General features: G+C 43.4%; 1 protein-coding gene across 1 annotated transcript in view; it reads left to right on the forward strand.

Moving 5' to 3' along the window:
• Positions 1-872: 872 nt before the first annotated feature.
• ZNF536 (zinc finger protein 536) overlaps positions 873-26,657 on the forward strand; it is a 132,358-nt gene continuing 106,573 nt past the window's right edge. Inside the window, exon 1 of the mRNA XM_006867302.1 lies at positions 873-3,046. Within this exon, the coding sequence (XP_006867364.1) occupies positions 877-3,046 (2,170 nt within the window). The 5' untranslated portion in view covers positions 873-876. The remainder of the gene's footprint in view (positions 3,047-26,657) is intronic.

The following is a 26,657-nucleotide window of genomic DNA, read 5'->3' on the forward strand; positions in this document are numbered from 1 at the left end:
AATGACAAAATAACAGTGTTTCGTCACATAAGGGTTAAATCTTAATCTCAGAGGTTTGCAAAGCCGCTACTCGCAGTCTCCTTAAAATTTAATATACCTCGTTAATGCTTCCTTGCAAACACTGAAGGATTTTTATGATTATAATCATGTGTTACAGCACCTAGTACTGTTTCTAAGCAGAATACTAATCAGCTTAATGAGATATTACTGCACTTTTTGTTGACTAAAGCAAAATCCCTTTTATTGTTCTAAAGCCTGTCCTTTACTTTATTTTTTCCCAAAACATTATCTTGTTTTATTATGTACCCGTAAATATCATGCCACGGGATTTTTCTTCTTTTTCTTCCTTTTTTTTTTTTCTTTTTTGGCCAAATCATAAAATGATCTCTTTCATCTCAGACTGGTGAATGTGTTGGAATATTGTAAATGGGAACAAAAGTTCCAAGTGAGAGTTTATTTGGTCTTGCAGTTAAAGCCATTCTGCTCTTGAGGCAAACTTTTGAACGAAACCAACAGGTACAGGTGCTACAAAAGGTGGGGGGCGGGGTGGAGAAGTTAAACACGTAGAGCCTGGATTTGTTAGTAGGTGTTGAAAGTGGTAAAACATTAATAATTTAAATGTGAATGAATAATAGCAGTCTGTAAATAGAAAATACAAAGACCACTATCTATCCCCAAAACAAATTGGAAGAGCGATGCCGTATTGCATAATTGGCATTTAATAATTCATTTTTTTATTATTGTTTTTGACTCTAATTCCTTAGCATTATTATGTGTAGGTAAGGCATGAAATGCAAATTCCCCGCCAGCTGATGCTGTTGATTCATTGCGCCACCGTGGCTGGCACACATCTGAACTCTCCCTTTACTTTCAGGGATGGAAGAAGCGAGTCTGTGCCTTGGCGTCTCCTCGGCGGTGCCGGAAGCTGAGCCCCACCTGAGCGGTCCCATTCTTAATGGTCAGTATGCCATGAGTCAGAAATTGCACCAGATCACCTCGCAGCTCAGCCATGCCTTCCCTGAGTTGCATCCGCGGCCAAACCCCGAGGAGAAGACCTCTGCGCCCCTGGATGATAAGGCCCACGTGCCCATGAGTGGCCAGCCCATGGGCAGTCAGATGGCGCTTTTAGCCAACCAGCTGGGTCGGGAGGTGGACACCAGCCTCAATGGCAGGGTGGACCTGCAGCAGTTCCTCAATGGGCAAAACCTAGGCATCATGTCCCAAATGAGTGACATCGAGGACGATGCCCGCAAAAACCGCAAATACCCGTGCCCTCTGTGCGGCAAGCGTTTCCGCTTCAACAGCATCCTCTCCCTGCACATGCGTACCCACACCGGAGAGAAACCTTTCAAGTGCCCCTACTGCGACCACCGGGCAGCCCAGAAGGGGAACCTCAAGATTCACCTGCGGACCCACAAGCTGGGCAACCTGGGCAAGGGGCGCGGGCGGGTGCGTGAGGAGAACCGCCTTCTGCATGAACTGGAGGAGAGGGCCATCTTGCGGGACAAGCAGATGAAGAGCAGCCTGCTTCAGCCTCGGCCTGACCTGAAGCCCCCGCTTCAGACCCAGCAGACCCCGTTGGCCACCTGCAACCTAGCCCTGCCTACCAACCACAGCATCCCTGATGTCGCCAACCCGGTGCCCTCGCCCAAGCCAGCCAGTGTGCAGGAGGACGTGGTGGCCCCGGCAGCTGGCTTCCGCTGCACCTTCTGCAAGGGCAAATTCAAGAAACGGGAGGAGCTGGACCGCCACATCCGCATCCTGCACAAGCCCTACAAGTGCACGCTGTGCGACTTCGCGGCCTCGCAGGAGGAGGAGCTCATCAGTCACGTGGAGAAGGCCCACATCACTGCCGAGTCGGCCCAGGGCCAGGGCCCCAATGGTGGCGGGGAGCAGTCAGCCAACGAGTTCCGCTGTGAGGTGTGCGGCCAAGTGTTCAGCCAGGCGTGGTTCCTCAAAGGCCACATGAGGAAGCACAAAGACTCCTTTGAGCACTGTTGTCAGATCTGCGGACGGCGCTTCAAAGAACCCTGGTTCCTGAAGAACCACATGAAGGTTCACCTCAACAAGCTCTCTGTGAAGAACAAGTCTCCCAGTGACCCTGAGGTGCCCGTACCCATGGGCAGCATGTCCCAGGAGGCCCACGCCAACCTGTACTCCAGGTATCTCTCCTGCCTGCAGAGTGGCTTCGTGACCCCAGACAAAGCTAGCCTTAGCGAGCCCAGCCAGCTCTTTGGCAAAGGGGAGCTGCCCATGAAGGAGAAGGAGGTCCTGGGCAAGCTGCTGTCTCCCATCTCCAGCATGGCCCACGGTGTCCCCGAGGGAGACAAACACTCACTCCTGGGATGCCTCAACCTTGTACCCCCACTGAAATCCAGCTGCATCGAGCGGTTGCAGGCGGCGGCCAAAGCAGCAGAGATGGACCCCGTGAACAGCTATCAGGCTTGGCAGCTCATGGCCAGGGGCATGGTCATGGAACATGGCTTCTTGTCTAAAGAGCATCAGCTACAGCGTAACCACGAAGACACTCTGGCAAACGCCGGAGTGATGTTTGATAAAGAGAAGCGGGAGTACATGTTAGTGGGAGCAGATGGCTCCAAACAGAAAATGCCTGCTGATTTGGTTCACAGCACTAAAGTGGGCAATCAGCGAGACCTACCAAGTAAACTCGACCCTTTAGAAGGCAGTCGGGATTTTTTGTCACACGGGCTGAACCAGGCCCTTGATTACAACCTGCAGGGTCACGGAAGCCTGAAGGAGAAGCCCACTGAGTGCCCTGACTGTGGCCGGGTGTTCCGCACCTACCACCAGGTGGTCGTACACTCCCGTGTCCACAAGCGGGACCGCAAGAGTGACGAGGACGGGCTGCACACGTGCCTGGACGAGAGGCGTGGCTCCGGTAGTGACCAGGAGTCCCAGTCGGTGAGCCGCTCCACCACACCAGGCTCCTCCAACGTCACCGAGGAGAGCGGGGTCGGCGGGGGCCTCTCTCAGACCGGGAGTGCCCAGGAAGACAGCCCGCACCCCTCCTCACCATCCTCTTCAGGTAGGTGGGTGAGGAAGACGGCGACACCCTCATTGGGGGAAGCCGCTCTTAGGATGGTCTTCCCCTCGGCCTCAGCTGGAGAAGGATCTTGGTTGCTCTTCAAAGTCCTATCTGAGTGTGGTTGGATGGAGTCTGATGGGTGGGCTGGACACTAAGCAATGCCATTCCCAAGCCAGTTCTCCTTTTCTGCTGCGTGCCACAAGGGAAGACTGTCACTTAAACTCTTGGTCTTCCCTTGAATAATGGCTCTGAGAAAAGTAAGTTTAACCTTCCCCCTTGTGCTGAACCTGGGGCATAGAGAGCCCCTTTTCTGATGGGACACTGGCTGCCCACCCCCTGCAATTGTGGAACCCCATTCCATGGCCTGACTCCACCTGCCATTGCTTCATCTCAGCATCCCTGGGCTGACTTTGGGGACCATCTGTTTTGTGAATATGCAAGTTGAGACCCTCACCATCTCTTCCCATAGTGTATTTCCATAACTCTCTCCCCTGTGGTCTAGACTCCTTCCCTCCACTAAATCTACTTCCCGTCCCCTTCCAAAATTGCAATGTGGCCTATCTGTTGGGTCCATATTACCTGAAGAACCATGACACTTCCCTCTGATGGTTTAGAAAGATGCAGAGGTTTGAAACACAGATGCGTGGTTGCGTGTCTTAAATTGTACTGTGGTACACGGGTAATACAGCTTTGGGGTCTAAAATAGCAGAGCTGAAAATCTGTCATCAAAATGTCTGTGAAATGCTGAAGCTTCCTGGCCCAGTATGAAAAAAAAAAAAAAACAAAAAAAAAAAAAAAAAAAAAAAAAGCCTACTAGCCTAAGATGGCTAAATTAAAATCGCTACGTAACAGCAGGTAAGATGTTGCCTTCATCCATATTTCCAAGGCCCCTTACTAATGGATAGTAAATTGAAAGTTATATCTCTAGCCTTTTGTAAAGAAAGCACCTCGCTAATACTGTAATCATTCTGCAGCCTAACAACAGAGGAAATCATGCCATAACAAAAACCCTGTTACTAATGGCAACATTGATTTCTGCAATCAGCCATTAAGTCTAGAAAATGAAAGACAGTTTGAGGCACCTCAAGGAACTGCACTGCCCACTGGCAAAGCTGGGCCAGGAGACTGTTGCGGGTCTTTTTTTTTTTTTTTTTTTTTAAAGTTTCTTCTTCTTCTTCTCTCCCTCTATTCCTTCAGTTTCAATGAATATTTTAGCATTGGAGGCAATGCACTACTACAGTTATTAAGTAGATGCAATTTAGTTTTGTTGTTATTGTCATGCTTCAGTATGTCCTTCTTCCAGGACCAAATTAATCTAAATATAAAGTATGAGGCTGCTGGCTTATTACAAACCAGTAAAGAATTGTTAAAATACATAAATCTCAGCTGCACATTCCAGAGATTTCAATAGCACTTAATGCTGGGGCTTAAATACCCATGAAACACAGTGTCTACTGAGGAGTCCTAGACACGTTTGCGATTTATTGCTGGTGAGACACTTGAGAAGACACTAACCAGGGCGATGAGTACCATGAAGGAGTGAGGTCATGCTACCTGGAACCTGAAGCGACTACTACAGGAAACACCGGAAGACACAAGGGAAAGGTCTTCAAGAGTCACTTCCTGATGAGGGAACTCTATAAGAACGGATCTCTCCGCCGCCCGCGGAGGCAGCAAAATGCCAGGAAATCAACTGCCAGGAGCGACTCTTTCTGGGCTCCCTTGAAGGGGTCCCCTCTTCTGGGGAGTGTGGTCTCACTGTTTTTAGATTGGAGACCTATAAGGGCCAGAAAGCAGAGAGCAACCTGGCTCTCCTAAGTTTCTGGAGTGACGTGGAGTTCACGTTGACAGATTTCCATCCTTCTCCCCAGACCTGCTGAAATGAAAAGGTCTCTGCTGAATATCCTGACACCAAATGTTCGGCTTCATTAATGATGTGTTTACCGTATTTTTCTCACCTTCTGGCCAAGTGATAGCCTCGTGCTATTCCTATCTCTGTTGCTTCCATATCTCTAAACACTTGGTGGGGGGAAAAAAATCCATGTTGTTTAAAAGAACCAACCGTGCTTCAAAAGAGAATTATAGGAGCAGTTAACTTTTCGTACATTTTCCTCACTGAAGCATTTTATAATTTTTTTTTCCTTTCATTAGAGTCTTTCATAATATTAGGACTAAGTAGGCAAAATGATGGCAGACCAATCTGCAAATCCAAATATGCAGGCCTGCCTGGGACATCTAGCTTTTCCTGGAATTGTGACCCTTCACCAAATCTAGTTCGTTTTTCTTCTTCTTTCTAACAAGTGTGACTTGTATAAAGTACGATGAAAATAAGCATTTAAATGAGAATCTTGGCACAATAAGTATTTTATTATTACCTGTTAAAAACCTGCAAGGTAAAAGGGAGGGAGCCTTAAGCCCTTATGTAAAGAAAGAAATACTTATCAAGGCTTCTGTTAAGAAATAACTGCAAACCACCGTTTTACAAATTTCTCAGACGGCATAACAATGTCACAAAACTTAATTTGCATCACTTGATTCTTTTTTTTTGTTGGAAACTGGGTCAGTAGGGCCTGAGAAACTATTTTTTCAGATCTGAACCAATGGATTCTTCTTTATAAATTGCTGCTCTTAACATGATAGTAGTTCTGAATTCATCATAAAAACCTTTTTACAGAGAGCCTCTTAGAACAGATCTCCAGAAGAAGGCTTACAATGAGTGGCAGACACGTCCTTTGTTATCTGATGTAATTCTTTGCAAAGGAGGATTGGGAACAGAGTGGCTGTTTAAAAATGTCTTGCTCAGACCGAGCTGAAGAAGGGGTCAAGTTTGCAATCAAACAGTTATTGCCGCAATGGGTGACTGTCACTGGCTAGGCTAATGTGGGATGCAGCTGTTTGTTATGTGAGCAAAAGAATGTTTGAATCAGTGAACATGTGAAAATGATTCCAGTGAACCAGAAAATGTGTTTGTTCTTTGGCTCTCCAAACTGCTGAGAACCAAGCTTAAGATCAACTGTGAAAACCAGGGCCTTTGACAAATTGAGAGGTCATATTTTCTAACAGAAAATGGACCAAACTAGTCAAACAGATCGTTTTCCTGTCTTCTCCCTTTGTTTTATTTTTGTTTTCGTTATTGTTTGACTTACTCATAATTTCACACTATCATCGATGTCATTTTTGCCTCCATGTACAAGGCAAAGGGGAACTATTTGGAAAGCAAGCCCGCAGCTTATAAATTTTACTCTTTTATGACATTTAGAAAGCAGGGTGGATGCTTAGATGCATCCCTGTTTCTGGCTTGCGTGCAAACGCTCTGATGGAATTAATCTCAGCATCTTTCCCTAAAATCTCTTAGAAGTCACTGCCTGGGCCCTTGTTTTACTCTCAGTCAAGAAAACCACTACAGTTCTGTTTCTTCTGATTTTGCATCGGAAATCATGCTCAGAATAATTAAAACTTAATGTACTAAAAAACGATACTGTTCATTATATCCAACAGGGCAGTTACCTTCTGCATTCCCCATAATTTTGGAGTGGGGATAATTGAAGTCTTGATGATGGGGCAGGGGTAATTGAATGCGTTGACCCTCTGTTCATTAAATAAAGTTGGCTAAGTTACTTGATCAATGGAAAACCAGGGAGAGATGCAAAAATGAAACGATTGTTAACCCCTACGATTTCTGGTATAATATTTTGAAATGGACAAGGATTATTTGATCAGCTGGGCTGGAAACCTTGCAGGCTCTGTTTTTTGTTGTTGGAGTTACATTCCTGAAGTGCTGGGTCTCTATCTATGTAGGCCCATTGACCACACAACATCAAAGGCCTTTATCCAGGGCTCCCTTGCATTTTCCATCGGGTGTATAGTGATATGATAGGTTTTCTTTCTTTCCTACGTCTTTTTCTCGTGTGTCTCCTTCTCCTAGCCCCCCTTCACGATAACCACGGCCTGTTCCACACACATACAAATCCAGGCCCCCAAAAGAAGGCGGAGGGGAAAAAGTAGAAGAAAAAAATTTAAGTCTGAGGATTAAGATCTTCTTCTTCTTCTTCTTTTTTTTTTTTTTTTGCTTGTGCATTCCAATTGTTCTTAAAATATTTGGCAATGTCAATTAGTAACTGAGCAGAGTTAGCTGATGAACACAATTTTCCAGTAGACTGAACACCCTATTGTTGCCGAGCGAACAGCAGATTTCTGAGGTCATTATCATTCGCTGGTTGCTTGGCCCAGCTGCTTCCTGCTGCAAAAGCCAAACTTTATACTGGAGCTCAGGGATGGCGAGCAGCAACAGGGGGCTGGGAAGGGGAGAGGGGAGCTCTCGGCTGCAGAGAGAAGACAGTCAGGAGAAGCAGAAAAAACCGGGAAGTGAAAGCTTCCAGGCCATTCCAGGAGAACTGTCCTAGCAGGTTTGTTACCCCTGCACCATTCCAACTGCCTTCCACCCTGAGAGACAGGGCATTTGAATGACCAGGGCATGTTCCCTTGGCCATTGTGACCACTAACCCCTTTGTTGAACAGAACTTTGGAAAACAATAACTGACTTAAAAAAAGAAAATCCAATCTAAAACATGTTAGTGATTTCTTTTTAGATAAACTCCTTCACTTTTTTTTACCCCTGGGTTCTGTAGGATCACCACTAGACTGTGAACCACAAGGTCAGCGGTTCAAACCCACCAACTGATCCTTAGAAAACCTATACAGGGTTGCTATGAGTCTGAACCGATCAATGGCACTTAACACCAACAATAACTTGAAACTGGCGTGTCAATCGGGGAACCTGATTTAATTTTGACTTTTGGAGCAGAGTATCCGCTGAACTTCCTTGTAAAGTCAAATGGAATGTGGAAAGCTTCTTGTCCCCACTGGCTTCTCCTTTTTTTTCCTGCACACCCCCTCCTCCTTTCCCTCCCTCTCCCTCCCACCCACCTAATTTGGGAGCTGGTACAGGGAGATGAAAAGCTGCACTTTTTTAAAGCTCAGCTGTTAAAACCAAGCGCCATATGCAGCCGTTAGTCCCCGACGTGGAAGTGTGTGCAGGCAGCCCGCCGTGTTTGTGGAGATTTACAGAGGCTCGGCTTGTGTGTGTCAAAGCTGTGCCCAGGCAAACGTTGGCGAGGGCCCTTCCTGTGAGCCACAGCAGCTGCCCGCCTAGACTAATACGCCTCCGACATGGGGTGGAGGGAGGCTTACCCATGTTGGATAGGGCAGAACTCAGAGCTCCCAGCCACCTCCCGCTGGGCTGGGGTGTGATCTGCCCATTGAGGGGCGGTGTGCAGAACCTTCCCCCATCATCTTCCTCCTTTCCTGGGAGCAGGGCTCCTACCAGCAGCTCCTCTTGATAAACTTCCTGTTCACTTGGTGAACTTTCATTATCATCGCGTGTTTCAGAGCAATTCTTTGGGGATAGTCAGAGGGGCTCTGGGGTGTTTGCTGCGTCTCTTGCCCTTTGGCATGCCGGCAGCACGGCCAGGTAGTAGTTCTGAATGAGAGAAACTGTACTGGACACTGAGAATCTCTGGATTGGGAGTGTAGTTCTGAAAGGGGGTGGCAGAGAGTTCTAGCAGGGTAACCTTGCGTAGGTTCCTGCCTGTTTCTGGGAAATGCTCAGGGTCGGGATGGATCTAATTACTGGAGTCCTGGATTGGGTGGCCCCTGCATGTCTCTTCTGGCCCATCTGAAGGGTGAGCACTGTGTGGCCAATGCCCCTCTCCTCTCTGGGGGTGTAGAAGCTCTCAGAAGCCTGAAGTGCTCCACAGTGCTTCACTTCTGCACGCATGTTAACACAGAAACCTGAGGACCGCACATTCATTTAAATATAAATTTAATGGTAATAAGAAAAACACAGATTAGCTAAGGACAGGTTACAATGAGGCAAAGAATTAAGCAGTCAATTTTCAAAATTAAGCATGAAGTATTAACCACGACGGGATCCCCATTAACTTGAATGGGAGGTTCTTCAGCGCTCTGGTCCTGGCCACTACCTTGAGCATTTTGTTAGCCACCACTGTTGGGTGTGTTGACTGGAATTAGCAGTTTGCTTTGCAAACAGCCACAGTGTGTCCCCTGTTTGAGGGTTTGGTCAGAGGCAGTTTTCTATGAGCTTCCAGGGACTGCCTTTGACCAGTTCACTTACCATACCTTCAGGTAAGTGGACAGTTATGCCCACTGTTTTAGCCCTGGAGTCTGGGTGGCACAAGCGGTTTGTAATTGACTGCCCACCTCAAGGTTCAAAGCCACTCAGTTACCCCATGGAAGAAAGAGCTGGCAAACTGCTTTTACAAAGATCATAGTCATTAAGAATCGGGCTGCGAACCTCAAGGTCAGCAGTTTGAAACTACCAGCTATTCTGCGGCAGAAAGATGAGGCTTTCTGCTCCCGTAAAGATTTACAGCCTTGGAAACCCTGTACAGGGTCGCTGTGGGTAGGAACCGACTCCACGGCATATAACAACAACAGCCTGTAGAGTAGATCAGCTCTGTAACACCTGAGTGGGAATCAACTCAATGGTGGTACTTGTTTTTGGTGTTGGCACTGCAGAAACTTCTGCAGAGCTGGAGCATTTTAGGGGGCTCCCCTGCCCATCCTTTTCTACCAGGTTGTTTATTTTGGTGAATCACTTTTTGTGGGAAGCTTTGTCCCTCTACTTACAAGCATCACACTCCTGAAGTACATGCAGTGGGACTTCTGGACTGCCCTCCTCTGAAAGAAAGTTCTGGAGGCCTTGGGAGGCTAGAGGAAGGGGCAAGTCAGCATGCCACTAGTAAGCTTCAGCACTCGCCCTGTTTGACTGACCCTCCAGAGTCTATTGGATTCTTATGGGGAGAGAACAGGGATGCTTGGGACTCCTTAGATGGAGAGCTGCCGCAGTGTGCTGGGAGGAAAGAGTGTGGGGAGCTTTTCTCCCTGCTTGTTAAGCCGGAGGTTGAGTAAGCACTTAGCCCTTCTAACCTTAGAGCTGTTTTGGAGTGTCAATGGTAGGGGTGGAGACACCTGCAGAGACCAGAAGATTGGATTTGTGAAGACTTCCTTAATGTGTGATGACTGGGCTGGGACCTTTGCCATCTGCAACCCTTGGGCCTGCTTGCTGCCCTTCTGGGTTCTTCAACTCTCCTTGTTCCTCAAACCCCCGCCCTCCACCACACACACACCCTCTGTCAGCATCCTACAAATTCATCCTCCACCCTTGTTGATGGGGCGGCAAGTTCAGAAGAGAGACCTCCTCAAGGCTTGCAAATACAGAGAAATTTTCCAGGAGGGGTTCAGGAAGGGATGGACAGGCAGTTGGCAGGGGGCTTTCGGATCTCTGAGGGAAGTGCACGTCACAGAAGCTGAGAGACGTGGTGGGTCCCCCTTGTCTTTTCCTGGCAGGATGGGGTGATGGCAACATTTACTTAAGCTGTGGAGTTTGGCACTGCTGCTGCCAGGCACCATCTGGAAAGCCCTTCTCAGAAAGCCATGGACCCTCCCGAAAGGAATCCAGGGAGCAGGACGTGGGCAGGGTGTTGGGGCTTTTTATCTTGGGCAGAGCCTGAGCATCAAGGCACCTGAGCTGAGACCCTCCCAGAGCCACACAGCAGACACAGGCTTTCCTCAATTTGCACATGAACTGCTCTTTGCTGGGCCTCTCCAGGGTTAATTCTCTAGTCAGATCTAGTTGAGATTTTTTTTGCTAGGCACTTACTTATATTTCTTGGACTGTACTACCATCTATTTATTTTGTTTTCTTGCATTTCACTTACTGTTTTCACCTAAGTACTTGTGCCATGGGTGTGGTGGTATGAATCCAGTCAAGATTTCTCTGGTTAGTTACTGATATAACCCTGTAATATCAGGGCTTATTAGGAATACTGTAAGAAAGGAATCTAAGTTGTTCTAGAAAGAGAGAATCTAGGGCTTGGCGGCTGTAGCTCAGGACAAAAAGCACCAAGCTAAGCATAAAGATTTGCCACCATTCTTTCTCTGATCCACGTCTTCAAAAACGTCTGCCGAGTCCCAAAACAATACATGTCTGAACACTATCCGCTGCTACCTGATGGGTGGGCCAGGCTGAAATGCAAGGGCTGCACTCCAAGTGGAATTCATTTGCTTCCTGTTTGCTTTCCCAGGAAGAGAAAGTTGTCCAAGACTTGGCTTCTTGTGGACTCCATTTCTCAGTTGCTGCAGGCCTTGGGGGTTTTGTGTGACATGTGGCATGTGTCTGAGAGAAGTGGGAGGCATAGCACAAGCTGGCTCCTTGGCTAGGCTGCCCCCCATGCCACATGGAGGTGGTGGTCCTCCCTTTTGAGGTGCCCAGTTAGGATGCTGACTTGAATGGAATCTTGAGGAGGTAGGTCATGGGTGGACTCAACTTTTATCACCTTGATTCTTGCTTCCAAAGATGATGTCGTTTTTCAGCTTTTCCTTCTTTGGAGAACGGTTATGCGTTTCATTCTGGGCTTTAGATCTAGGACACTTTGCAAAGGAGCCTACTGGTGCTATTTACTCCTTATCCCCTAAGAGACACCTTGTTGGGCTGGAGTGGAGGTGAACATCTGTGTTTTTCCTTTTCTCTGACCTGCCTTCCAATGTCATATGATGTGTGTTGAAACTGGTCCCGTCCACATTACTCTCTTCATTAAAGGACTATCTGTTGTTATTGGTAAGTGCTGTCGGGTTGATATCAACTTATAGCAGCCCTGTATAGAGTTTCTGAGGAGCGACTGGTGGGTTTGAACCATTAGAAGTCCAGTGCTTATCCTACAGCCTCACACAAGGACTCCATTGATGTCTAGAAAACTCTTAACCCAGTGGCTGTCCTTTGTGGGTTTTAGATACTCTCAGTTGTCTTCAGTCACCTTGACAGGCATTTTGGAAAATGTCTAATTTACTTATATTTGTTGTTTTTGTTAAGTACTTTCAAGTCTGTTCCAACTCATAGTAACCCTCTATAGGGTTTCTGGGGCTGCTGGTCTTTGCAGAAGCAGAAAGCTTCCACAGAGCAGCTGGTGGGTTTGAACCACTGACTTTGTGCTTTATAGTCCAGTGCTTATCCTACAGAGTCAACATACTTAGTTTGTTGTTGATAAGTGCTGTCAAGTCAATCCCTACCCATAGCGACCCTGTATAGGGTTGATTTCCAGGGAGCAGTTGGTGAGCTTGAACTGCTGACCTTGCAGTTCAAATGACTTTGCAGTCTGACGCATTAGCCCACAACGCCACATCAGTTTGTTGTTGTTGTTGTTATGTGCCGTGGAGTCGGTTCCAACTCATAGCGACGCTGTACAGGGTTTCCGAGGCTGTAAATCTTTACGGGAGCAGAAAGCCTCATCTTTCTCCCGTGGAACAGCTGGTAGTTTTGAACTGCTGACCCTGAGGTTCGCAGCCCAATTTGTAACCACTACGCTACCAGAACTCCTTAGTTTAGTTCAACATAAAATGTGTGCAGTGGTGTTCCTTAAAGACAAAGGCAAATAAATGCTTCACTTTATTGCTAGATACATTTTGCTTATTTTGTTGCTAAAATACGCTCTTTGATTGAAGTGATTGCTCTTCAAAGCTGCACTGCGAAATAAATCCCAGCTAATCCCAGCTGGGGTCTGACCCCCTTCACCATGCCCTTGACTGCCGACCTTCAAACCGTGTTCACTTGCTCTGCTCCAAGAGGGAAATTCATTAACTTTGTGGTGGCTACTGATCTTTCACTATTATTTGTCTTACTACTCAGTAAGACATTTTTGTTCATCTTGGACATTTCAAAAATATACAATAATGAAAAATAAGAAAAAAAGTACATATGAAGAAGATTTCAGAAGTTTGTGGGAAATGGAATTAAATGGTTATATGATATATCTACCAACTTTTGAACCTCCTTTAGATGCTAGGCTCACTATCCAAAAGCCCTGGAGGTGCAATGGTTAAGAACTCAGCTGCTAACGAAAACGTTGATGGTTCAAACCCATTTCATCTCTCTGTGGGAGAAAGATTATAGCCTTGGAAACCCCATGGGGCAGTTCTACCCTGTCCTACAAGGTTGCCATGAGTCAAAGCCCACTCAACAGCAAAAGGTAGTGTGCTGGTTATGAGCTGGGCTGCTAACCACAAGGTCAGTAGTTCAAGTGTCGCTCCATGGGTTTTCTGGACACCCTATGTAAGACTGCTATGAGTTGGACCACTCATCTGTCAATTTGTCACATGGTAGCTTGTGTGTTGCTGTGATGCTGGAAGCAATACCGTCAGTATTTTGGATGCTGGCAGGGTCACTGATGGTGGACAGGTTTCATCTGAGTTTCCAGACTAAGACAAACTTAGAAGAAGCAGGGGTGGGCTACGTCGGAATGTTTAGCCATTAGATAGCACCAGAATATAGAATATTGAACCATGATGAATAACACAAAAATATTGTCAGATGTAGTGCCAGAATATGAGCCCCTCAGGTTGGAAGGCACTCAAAATATGACAGAGGAAGAGCTGCCTCCTCCAAGTAGACTTGATCGTGATGATGAGAATGGAGCAAAGCTTTGGGGACCTTCATTTGCTGATGGGGCACACCTCAAAATGAAGAGAAACAGCTTCTAACATCCATTAATAATTAGAGCATGTAATGTGTGAAGTATGAATCTAGGAAAATTGAAAATTGTCAAAAATGAAATGAAACCCATAAACATCCATATCCTAGAGCTGAAATGGACTGGTGTTAGTCATTTTGAATCTGATAGTCACATGGTTTACTATGTTAAGAATGACAAACTGAAGATGAATGGCATCATATCCATCATCAAAAAGGACATTTCAAGATCTATCTCGAAGTACAGTGCTGTCTGTGATAGGATAATATCCATAGGCCTACAAGAAAGGACAGTTACTGTCACTATTATTCACATTTATGCACCAACCACTAAAGCCAGTGATGATAACATCGAGTAATTTTACCAAATTCTTCAGGCTGAAATTGATCAAACTTGCAATCAACATATATTGATAATTACTGGTGATTGGAATGCAAAGATTGGAAACAAAGAGGAAGGATCAGTAGTTGGAAAATATGGTCTTGGTGATAGAACTGATGCTGGAGATCACATGATAGAATTTTGCAAGACCAGTGACTTCACTGCAAATATCTTTTTAAAAATAACATACAAGATGATTATGCACATGGCCTTCACCAGATGGAATACACAGAAATCAAATCGACTATATCTGTGGAAAAGCTCCATATCATCAGCCAAAATAAGGCCAGAATCAGACTGTGGAACAGACCATCAATTGTTCATAAGAAAGTTCAGGCTGAAGAAAATTAAAACAAGTCCATGAGAGCCAAAATATGACCTTGAACATATCCCATCCGAATTTAGAGGTCATCTTGTGACCAGCTTTGATGCATTAGACACAAATGATTGAAAACCAGAAGAGTTATGGGATGACATCAAGAACATCATACAGGAAGAAAGCAAAAGGTCATTGAGAATTCAATAGAGAAGGAAAAGACCAAAATGGATGGCAGAAGAATCTCTGAAAGATGTTCTTACATGTATAGACAAGAAAGAAAGTGAAGAACAAAATGGATGTCAGACGAGATTCTGAAACTTGCTCTCCAGCTTAGAGATGCTAAAGCAAATGAAAGAAATGAGGATGGAAAAGAACTGAACAGACTAATTTTAAAGGGCCGCTCAAGAAGAGTCAGTCTCTGGCCTAAACAAATGGGCATGATGTGATTTCAATAAAACTTTACTTAAAAAATAGGTGGCAAGCCAGATTTGTCTCATTGGTAGTTGCCTATTCTATATATCAGAGTCCTGGTGTGGTGCTATGGGTTAATGTGCCAGACTGCAAAGCCATTTGAACTGCAAGGTCGGTGGTTCAAGCTCACCAGCTGCTCCTTGGAAACCCTATACAGGGTCACTATGGGTTGGGATCGACTCAACAGCACTTAACAACAACAACAACAACATTCTATATATAGAAGCAGTTAAACATTTTTTTAAAATGATGATACAAGTAATAAATTTTTGGAGAAACAATTAGCAATACGATGGTTAGTTAAAATATTGTTACAAAAATCATAGAAGCTTTAATAAACAAAAATAAAAAATATAAAAATGTGAACCTATTATTACTTAACATCTCCTCCATCTAGAGCTATACATTTTTGAAGGTGTTTCCATCTCTCTAATGCTTCTGTGCTCTTCGATTTACATCATGTTAAAACATACCAAAAGGCATCCTTAAGAGACTCAAATTGTGTTCCTTTTAAATGTTCTTAGAGTTTGGGGAACAAAAAGAGACCTGAAGGGGTAAGATCCAGGCTGTAGGATGGAGGGGGTCAGGTTTCCCAATGAAGCTCTCATAGGACAGTCCTGGTTACTCTCGAGGGATGAACAACTGTATTGTCATGATGGAAAACATTCATTCCTTGATACAACTTTCCTGGCCTTTTCCTCACCAATGAAGTTTTCCATTTTCTTGAAACTTCATAATAAGCTCACATGACCATTTGTGTCCTTAAAGAGAATTTATCAAGATTGCCCCGTTGGGGACTCCAAAAAACTGTCCCCATGTTGTCTGAGTTTACCAGTTTGCCTTGAATTTAACTGGCCCAGCAAATCCCTTCAAAAGCCACTGTTTTTATTTTTTTTTTTTTTTTTTTTTTTAAGGCATCCTAAGGAGACTAAGACATGTGTATTACAGAGAGAACTTATCTCTTCAGTTACCCACTAGTCACAGAGATATGGTTAAATACATTTAGCTTGCAATTAACCTAGGAACGTACAAAGTAGAACCCTAGTAGCAAAACTTTTTACTTAACCTCTCATAAGAAAAAAAAAAAAATCAATATAGAAGCAACTGCTGAACATAGGTTCTGTTTCCATTATTTCTTTCTGAGAGGCAACACTGCAGTGAGCATTTTTTGTACTTGAATCTTTCTGTCTGTCTGCATCATGATTCCCTTAAAGTGGGATTTTCTGGGCTGCAGATTGTGTCTTGACCAGTTTCTTCCTTTATCAGGGACTCCCTACTCAAGATACACTGAGATCTGTTTTCCTGATGCTGAGCTGTTGGCTTCCCCCAACACATTCTGTGATTCATTTGCTCATTCATAACTTCACTCATAGTCTTGTTCATTCACTCATTGATTCAAGAATGAAATACTTTTAAAGTAGGTTCTGAACACCAAGCAATGCCGAGGTACTGGGGCTGCAAAGATGAATAAAGCCACCTGTCAACCGTCAGAAGCTCACACCCTGGGGCATGTCTCTCACAAAGGGCAGTAAACACATGGGAGATGTTACTTCAGAAACTGTAGCAACATTTACCAGTCGTGGTGCCCACATTTGTTTCTGAAGGACCAAAAAGAATTAAGGAAAATTCATGTTCACCTAAGTCATTTCTTTGATGGGTTGAACATTCCCTTTGTGGAAGCTGCCCATCCTGGTGACTTCCAGGCTGCACTCAGCCCTGTCCTTCTTTGTGGTCCTGTCTCCTTGGCTGTGACCAATCTACAGAAGAGACCGTGGGAGTGGGTCAGGCTGGTGTTTTTAAGGAAGACTCTCCAGAACTGGAAGGGTGGGTGAGGCAGGGCCCAGGGTGGAAACTAATGGAGGGAAAGACTAGTAGCTTTGCTATGGTATGAATCTGAAAAGGAGTGCTTGGGCTGCCTACCACTGAGAGAGAGCAAGGGAAAAGCAATATCTTTCTCCAGGCTGCCCCACCCTGCCTCATAGCTCTCTGGCCACCCTGAACTTCTGGGTGTGGGGAGGGGTGGGATTCACATGGTCAGATGATCAGGTGGGGTGTGTGTGTGGAGATCTGATTTAGACCCTTTAAGTAGAACACACTGAGGACTTGTGAGACCTTGCACTGTGAAGGGGCCTTCAGGCTTTGCTATTTTAATCATATCTACCTTGCCTGACTCAGGAGCTGCCCATTCCTGCCCTGCAGATGATAAGGTGAGTGCTATGGGATGACTTTACTCAAAGAACTTGTCCAAATGCTGATTTTGAGGAGTCTCAGCAATGGTCCTCAGACCCTTTTCTTTTTAGGTGGTGGGACATAAAGTAAACACAGATCTAGTCTGAGGATGAGTAGAAGTAAGGTCTTCTAGTAAACATCATACCTTGTTGTTAGTTGTTGTTAGGTGCCATCGAGTCAGTACGGACTCACAGTGACACTATGCACAACAGAACGAAACACTGCCTGTCCCTCGCCAACCTCCCAGTGGATGCTGCTGCCACCATTGTGCTAATCCATCACCTTGGGGGTCTTCCTCTTTTTCTCCGACCCTCCACTTTACCAAACATGATATCCATCTCCAGAGACTGGTCCCTCCTGACAATATGTCCAAAATATTAAATATGAAGTCTCACCATCCTGGCTTCCAGGGAGCACTCTGCTAAACTAACTTCAACAAAGATTAGTTTGTTCTTTTGGCAGTCCATGGTACTTTTAATATTCTCCTCCAACACCATAATTCAAATGTATCAATTCTTCTATAATCTTCTTTATTCATTGTCCAACCTTCACGCATATGAGGCTATTGAAAATACCATGGCTTGGATCAGGTGTATTTTAGTCCTCAAACTGACATCTTTGCTCTTCAACACTTTATAGAGGTCTTGTGCAGCAGATTTAGTTAATGCAGTATGTCATTTCATTTCTTGACTGCTGTTTCCATGAGTGTTGATGGTTGAACTGAGCCATTGTCTTGGACAACTTCAATCTTTTCTTCATTTATATGAGTGTTGTTTATTGGTCCAATGGTGAGTTCTTTACATTGAGATGCAACTCATTCCAAAGGCCTTTAATCTTCATCAGTAAGTATTTCAAGTTCTCTTTGCTTTCAACAAGTAAGATTGTATCATCTGCACATCGCAGGCTGTTAGTACGTCATCTTCAAACCCTGATGCCATGTTTTTCTTCATAAAATCGAGCTTCTCTGATTATTTGCTCAACATACCGATTGAATAAGAATGGTGAAAGAAAACAACCCTGGCACACACCTTTCCTAATTTTAAACCATTCATTGTTCCCTTCTTCTGTTCAAACAACAGTCTCTTGGTCTATGTACAGGTTCCTCATGAGCACAATAAAATGTTCCAGAATACTCATCCTTCACAATGTTGTCAAGACTTGTCATGATCCACACAACTGAAAGAAAGCCTTTGCTTAGTCAATATAGCACAGGTAAACATATTCCTGGTATTCTCTGCTTTCAGCTAAGATACATCTGTTTTCAGCTACGTTATTTCATGTTCTACATCTGCTTCTGAATCTGGCTTGTACCTCTGGAATGTCTCTGTCCATGTATGGTTGCAGCCATTTTTGTATTATCATTAGCAAAAATTTACATGCCTGCAATATTAATGATGCTGTCTGATAATTTCTGCATTCTGTTGGTCACCTCTCTCCCAGTTAGCCAGGTAGCTGTCTTCCAAATTTCTGGGCATAGATGAGTGAGTGCCTCCAGTGCTGCATCAATTTACTGAAAGATTCCAATTTGTATTCCGTCATTTCCTGGTTTCTTGTTCTTTGCCAGTGCCTTCAATGCACCTTGAACTTTTTCCTTCAAGATCATTGGCTCCTGATCATATGCTACCTCTGGAAATGGTTAAACATCAACCATTTCTTTTTGGTACAATAACTGTGTATTCCTTCCATCTTCTTTCTTTCTTTCTTTTCAAGATTTATTGTGAATTGAGTGAAAGTTTGCAGGGCAGATCATCAGTTTTACATTCAACAAATCATGTACTTTATTTCATTACAATAATTATAATCTCCTCTATGTACCATCAGTTAACATAGTTCTCTCTATTCATTTTAGTTCTTTTTTAAAAACACTCAGGCATATGTAATAATTTACACCACCAAAGGGCATACTCTGCAAGCCGCCAGCTCTCAGTCCCTCTCTTTCCATGAACCTAGAGTTCTCAGCTGTTCCCTCTTCCCATGTCCTCATCTCTACCTCAATCTCTGGTGTCACTGCTTCTCTGGATAGGGTCCCACATTTCGCTTGTGTGCTTCTTCCTTGATGGTCCCAGGATCCTCTGTTTTTAGACTGTAAGCTTAACTAGTCCCCCATTTTTTTGTTACAAAACTTCTACTTTTACAATTGTGGTTTCAATTAGTCATGATAACAGTTACTCACTATTGAATCATAAGAATCTTATCCCCATCTCTTTTTACCAGACCCATCTAGACACGATGAAAATGACTCAATGGGAACTCTATCTCCCCACACAAACTCTTAAACTAAACTCCCTCTTGAAACTTATAAGCCAGTCACTTTGTGCCTTTATTGCTCCCTCATTTTCAGCAATGTCTAAGTTGCTTGTCCCTATCTACCCTGTATACAGAGGGGATAGCACTGATACTTGATATGAAGACTCCTTTCCTCTCTGTTGGTATTTTGAGCTACTACCTCCATGAGTATAGGTCAAGTTCATCAAATTGTAGCAATTTACCCTCGTTCCCTTTATTAAAAAATTGTTGTTGTTGTTGTTTTATCTTCCCCTAGTCAAGTTCTGATTATCAAGCCATCGAGACTAGGTCAAATGGGTACTATCTGCAAGTTTGGGTGTTCTAGGGCATCTCCACTCACTTCGTATCAGCTGGATGCTTCACTCTCAGCTCTAAGGTGTCCCCAGGTCTCACCACACTTTGGACCAACCATCCCTTGCTCTTCTCTCTCTCATCTCCAGGTCAACGGGGGTCTATGGAGCTTAGTTGAACTCAGCCTATTTCTTCATTGCTGCCTTCCCCCCTCTTCCATTCACCAGCAGACGAATGTGGTTGCCTTCCATCTTCTTTTGATGCTTTCTGCATCATTCAATATTTTGGCCGTAGAATCCTTCAATATTGCAATTCATAGCTTGAATTTTTCTTCAGTTCCCTTAACTTTAGTAATGCTGAACATGTTCTTTCTTTTTGTTTTTCTAACTCCAGGTCATTGTGTGTTTCATTGTAATATTAGACTTTGTCTTCTCTAGCTGACCTTTGAAACTTTCTGTTCAGCTCTTTTACCTCATTTCTTCCATTTGCTTTAGCATCTCTAAGCTGGAGAGCAAGTTTCAGAGTCTCTTCTGGCATCCATTTTGGTAGTTTCCTTCTTTCTTGTCTTGTTAATGACCTTTTGCTTTCTTCCTGCATGACATTCTTGGTGTCATCCATAACTCTTCTGGTCTTCGGTCTTTAATGTCTAATGCGACAAATCTGTTCTTCAGATGATATCTACATTCAGGTGGGATATGTTCAAGGTCATATTTTGGCTCTTGTGGACTTGCTTTAATTTTCTTCAGCTTTAGCCTGAACTTGCATACGAGCAATTGATGATCTGTTCCACTTTCTGTCCCTGGCCTTGTTTTGGCTGATGATTTGAAGCTTTTCTACAATCTCTTTCCACAGATGTAGTCAGTTTGATATTTTGTATTTCATATGGTGAGGTCTATGTGTCTTTTATATTGTTTGAAAAAAATATTTGCAGTGAAGACATCATTGTTCTTGCCAAATTCTATCATGCCATCTCCAGCATCCTTTCTATCACCAAGGCCATATTTTCCAATTACCGATCCTTCCTCTTTGCTTCCAACCTTTGCATTTCAATCACCAGTAAATGTCAATACATCTTGATTGCATGTTTCAATCAATTTCAGACTGAAGAAGTTGGTAGAATTATTTAATTTAATTCTTTAGTTGTTGGTGCATAAATTTGAACAACAGTGGTATTAACTGGTCTTCCTTGTAGACATATGGGTATTATCCTATCACACACAGCGTTATACTCAATGACAGATCTTGATATGTTCTTTTTGATGATGAATTAACACCATTCCTCTTCAATGTGTCATCCCCAGCATAGTAAGCCATGTGATTTTCTTGTAAAAAATGGCCAATACCAGTCCATTTCAACTCATTAATGCCTAGGATATCAATGTTTATGCATCCTATAACATTTTTCATAAGTTCCAATTTTCAAAGATTCATACATCTTATGTGACAGGTTCTGATTGCTAATGGATATTTACAGTTGTTTCTCTTTATTTTGAGTTGTGCACCATCAACAAATGAAGGCTTTACTCCATTTGCATCATCATGGTCAACTCTTCTTTGTGGAGGCCACTTTCCCCAATTATGTTTTGAGTCCCTTTCATCCTTTGGGGCTCATCTTCTGGCACTCTATCTGACAATATTCTGGTGCATCAGTATTTTCATCATGCATCAGTATTCAATATTATGGTACTGAAAGTGTCCCACTGCTGTTCATAAAGTTCGCAGTGACTAAATATTTGGAAATAGTCAATCTTTCCTTCTTCCTAGTCTGTCTTTGTCTGGAAGCTCAGGTGAAACCTGTCCATTATTGGTGACCCTGTTGGTATTTAAAATACCCATGACATAGCTTCCAGAATCACAGCAAGAAACAAGCCACCACAGTACGACAAACTGACAGACAAGTGGTGGAAACACCATACCTTAGTGACCCTTTATTTTTGAATGGAATAAAATATCACAAACCAAAACCAGAAGCACACCCACTCCCATTGAGTCAATTCTGACTCATACCGACCCTTTGTAGGGTTTTCAACCTGATTATTAATCAAAGATCAGTACATTCCCTCACATTTATAAATGATTTCAACATACACACATTGGCCCTGAATTCAGATTCACACAATTTAAGGTTTGAACCACCTTCTAGATTTGAAGTTCCAAATAGTTAACATACTCAGCTAACAACCAAAAGGTTGGCAATGTGTGGCCACTCAGAGACACCTTGAAAGAAAGGTCTGGTGATCTCCTTCTGAAATATCATCCATTGACAACCCTATGGAGCAGTGTTCTCATCTGACAGACATGGGTTGCCCTGTGTCAGAGTCAACCTGAAGACAACTGGATTGATTTGGGGTTTGCTGTGTGTTATTTGGCAGCTCGCTTTCCTTCTCTGGGCCTCGGACTTTTCATTCACAACACTGGAATCAGGAGTGCAGTGGACTAGATGACCTGAGGCACTTTTCAGCCCTCAATTTTTCTATCTTCATCTTTTCCCTTGCCCCAAGGATAACTTTAAAGGGCCTCCTCTGTTATTCCCTAAGCAGAGAACTAGGATAGAGTTTTGTGTTTGAGTCTTGGGCTATGAAAGTAGACGGCGAGGTCACTTCACTCTGAAGGACCCTGTGTGTCTGGGGGTGGGACAGGGGGAGGCCTCCTTTTGCCTCATTTCTCACTGGGAATCTCCTCACCTCTGCTCCCTGACGGGAGACACAACACCATGGAGACCCCTGCAGCTAGAGAGGCAGCATGAGCGCTCTGGTGGGCCAATTCCTAGAGCCATCAGAGAGAGTCAGCTGTGGGCTCTGGGGGACTTCAGGAGCTGTCTAGCCTGCAGGTACACCTTAGCCACTCTGTGTCTCAGCTTCCTCCTCATCAAAGCAGAAATGATGGTAGCATTTGTCTATATATGATGTACTTAGCACAGGTCCCAGCATTAACAAGTGCTCAATACATGGGATCTATCTTTTATTTCTGTTGTGGGTCATCAAGTCGGATCTGATTCATCGTGACCCTGTATAGGGTTTCCAAGAGTACCTGGGGGGTTTGAACTGCTGCCGTTACCGTTCCAGTGATTATTCTATAGTGTTACACCAGGACAAGTTTCCCATTTTATATTTATGTATCTATCTAGATCTAGATTTAGATATTACCATTTGTATTCAGATTTATATATTTATATATAACTGGATAGCTTATCACAATATCCGGGGGTGGATATATATATATATATATATATTAGACAAGTTTCCCATTTTCAAACTGGATAAAAAATGGAAAACTTGGCTAATATATATACTCCCTGATGGTGTGATAAGCTATCAAGTTATATATAGATCAGCACCAGACTGCGAACTACAATGTCAGCAGTTCAAACACACCCACTGCTCCTCAGAAATGCTATACAGGGTCAGAAATGACATGATGGTGAATATATGTGTGTGTGTGTGTGTGTGTGTGTGTGTATGCGTGCATACATACATGTATGTATGTATGTATTGTTGCTAAGTGCCATTGAGTCAGTTCTGACTCATAACAAACCTGTAAAGAGTTTCTAAGAAGCTCCTGGCGGGGTTTGAACCAGTAACCTTATGGTTAGTTGTACATTGCTAATCCTGCAGTGCCATACAAGTACTCCAACACCATAACTTGAATACATAAATTCCTTTACCATCTTCCTTATTCATTACTCAACTTTCACATGATTATGAAGCTATTGAAAATACCATGGCTTGGGTCAGGTGCACCTTAGTCCTTAAACTGACATCTTTGCTCTTAAACATTTTGAAGAGGTCTTGTGCAGCAGATTTACCTATTGCAATTCATCATTTGATTTCTTGACTGCTGCTTCCATGAGTATTGATGTGGATCCAAGTAAAATGCAGTTCTTGACAATTTCAATCTTTTTTCCATCTATCATGATGTTATTTATTGTCCAATTGGAAGGAATTTTGTTTTCTTTACATTGAGGTGCAATTCATACTGAAGGCTTTAGTTTTTATCTTCTTCAGTAAATACTTTAAGTCCTTATTCGCTTCCAGCCAGCAAGGTTGCATCATCATATCACAGGTTATTAATGAGTCTTCCTCCAATCCTGATGCCACATTCTTATTCAAATAATCCAGTTTCTCAAATTACTTTGCTTAGCATACACATCAAATACGTATGTTGAAAAAATATAGTCCTGGCACTCACCGTTCCAGGTTTTAAACCATTGCGTATTCCCTTGTTTTGTTTAAACAACTGCCTTTTGATCTATGTACAGGTTCCTCGTGAGCACAATTAAGCATTGTAGAATACTCACTCTACAAAATGTTGTCCATAGTTTGTCATGATCCACACAGTTGAAAGCCTTTGCATAGTCAGTAAAGCGCAGGTACTCCTGAGCCCACGGACACTGACCTAGCCACTGCTAGAGCTGAGAGTGAAGTGTGCAGCTGATATGCAGTGAGGGGGGCGAGCAAGAACACTCAAACTTGCAAATAGTACCCATTTGACCTAGCTTGAATGGCTTGATAATCAGAACTCAACTAGAGGAAGATAAAGAAGTTTGATACTGGAAGCAAGTATAAATTGCTACAATTTGATGAACTTGATCTTTGCTTATAAATATAGTTGCTAGAAATAACAACCAAGAAGGAAGGAGTCTTCACATCAATGGTCAAGCCTATCCCCTCAGTTCACAGGGTTCATAGGGACTGGCAAATTAGACATTGACTACTTAAAATAAGGGGACTATAAAGGCATGAAGTGGCTGGCTTACAAGTTTTCAAGAGGGAGCTAAGTTTCAGAATGAGGATGAGACAGCAGAATCCCTAGTGAATAGTTTTCATCTTGTCTGGATGGGTCTGGTGAAAGGAAATGGGGACAGGATTCTTTTGACTCAATAGTGAATAATTGATATCATGACTAATTGTGATAAAGGTAGAAGATGTATAACAAAAAATGGGGAGTAGTTAATATTGTATTTCATATTGTATTCCATCAAGGGAGAAGAGCATGAGCGGAAAGTGGGACCTTATCCAGAGAAACAGGGACACTAGAGATGGAGGCAGAGGTGATGGCATGGAGAGATAAAGCAGCTGAGGACTCTAAAATCATGGAGAGAGAAAGGGTGCTGGCGGGCAGGAGGTTGGCTTGCAAAATAGGCCTTTTGGTTGTTTGAACGATTATATATTCCTGAATGGTTTTGTGTACATCCAACAAACAAAAAAAAAAAAGAGAGAGAGAGAGAGCAGGAGTAGAGGCCAACACTGTTAACCAATGGTGCATGGAAGGAATTGTAATCACTGCAATGAAACAATGTTATGCCATGTAAACTATAACTCGATTCACAATACAAGCTTTTTTTTTTTTTTTATCCTTGTTTTTTAAATGTATATGTGTATATGTTGTTGTTGTTAAGCAACCATGTGGAGGGTTTCCAAGGAGTGACTGGTGAGTTTGAACCACAGGACCTTGAGGTTCAAACCAACCTTGTGGTCCAGTGCTTATCCCACAGAGCCACACCAGGACTCCATATATATATGTTAGTTAGTCTTTGTGTGTTTGTTTTGTATGCACACCTTATTTCACAACAGAGTAAAAATATTAAAATTTTTGAAGTTTAAAAAACAATGTAAAAATAAAGCACAGGTAAATATTTTCTGGTAATCTCTGCTTTCTGCCAAGATTCATCTGGCATCAACAATGGTGCCCCTATTCCACATCCTCTTCTGAATCCGCTTAAGTTTCTGGCAGTTCCCTGCAGATGTACTCTTGAATCTATTTTTGAATTATCTTCAACAAAACTTTACTTGCATATGTTATTAATGATATTGTTTGATGCCTTCCACATTCAGTTAGATCACCTGTCTTTGGTATGGGCACAAATATGGATCTCTTCTTATCATTTGACCAGGTAGATGTTTTCCAAATTTCTTGGCATAGGTGCAAGACTGAGTGCCTCCAATGCTACATCAGTTTGTTGAAGGATTTCCATTTGTTTTTTTGTAAATTCCTGGAGCTTTGTTGTTTTGTTTTTATTTACAATGCCTCTGATGTAGCTTGAATTTCCCATTAGTCCCATTTGTTGTTGTTGTTAGGTGCCATCAAGTCGGTACCGATTCATAGCAACCTATACAAGTTGGGCTGCTAACCATAAAGTCGGCAGCTCAAATCTACCAGTTATGGCACAGGAGAAAGATGACACTCTGCTCAGTAAAGATTTGTTCTTGTTATTAAATGCTGTCAAGTCAATTCTGACCTATTGTTGTTTTGTTAGGTGCCATCGAGTCGATAACGACTCATAGCAACCCTTTATAGGGTGTCTGAGGAACAACTTTGTGGTTCAAACCTACCTTGCGGTGGAATGCTAATCCTACAGTACCATACCAGATTTATAGTCTCAGAAACTCTATATAGGGTCAGTATGAGTTTGAAATGACTTGAAGGCACACAGTCATCATGGCCACATATGCATATGTTGTTGTTGTTAAGTGCCGTAAAGCCCGTCTGGAACTGACTCTATAGCACATAATCACCACCAACCAATTGGAGGAAGCCCAGTGGCTTGCAATGAGCTGCAAACAATAAGGTGGGTGGTTTGAGCTCACCAGCATCTCTGTGAGAGAAAAATGAGACTTTCTGCTCTTGTAAAGATTTACCACCTCAGAAACCCTATACAGTGTTGCTATGAGTCAGAACTGACTTGACAGCAGCATATATATAACTGTATATATATATATATCTATGTTTCTGGTAGCATAGTAGTTATGAATTGGGCTGCAAACTGTAAGTGCAGCAGTTCAAAACTACCAGCTGTTCCGTGGGAGAAAGATGATGCTTTCTGCTCCCATAAAGATTTACAACCTCGGAAACCCTGTACAGGGTTGGTATGAGTCAGAACCAATTCCACAGCACATAACAACAACAACAACATGTATACATGTGGTGGACTCCTGGTGTGGAGCTGTGGGCTAAGGCATCAGACTGAAAAATCATTTGGACTGCAAGGTCAGTGGTTCAAGCTCACCAGCTGCTCCTTGGAAACCCTCTACAGCTCTGGTAGCGTAGTGGTTACGAATCGGGCTGCGAACCTTAAGGTCAGCGGTTCGAA

This window comes from Chrysochloris asiatica, unplaced genomic scaffold (assembly GCF_000296735.1).
Source record: "Chrysochloris asiatica unplaced genomic scaffold, ChrAsi1.0 scaffold00104, whole genome shotgun sequence".
In the NCBI taxonomy this organism is placed as follows: Eukaryota; Metazoa; Chordata; class Mammalia; order Afrosoricida; family Chrysochloridae; genus Chrysochloris; species Chrysochloris asiatica.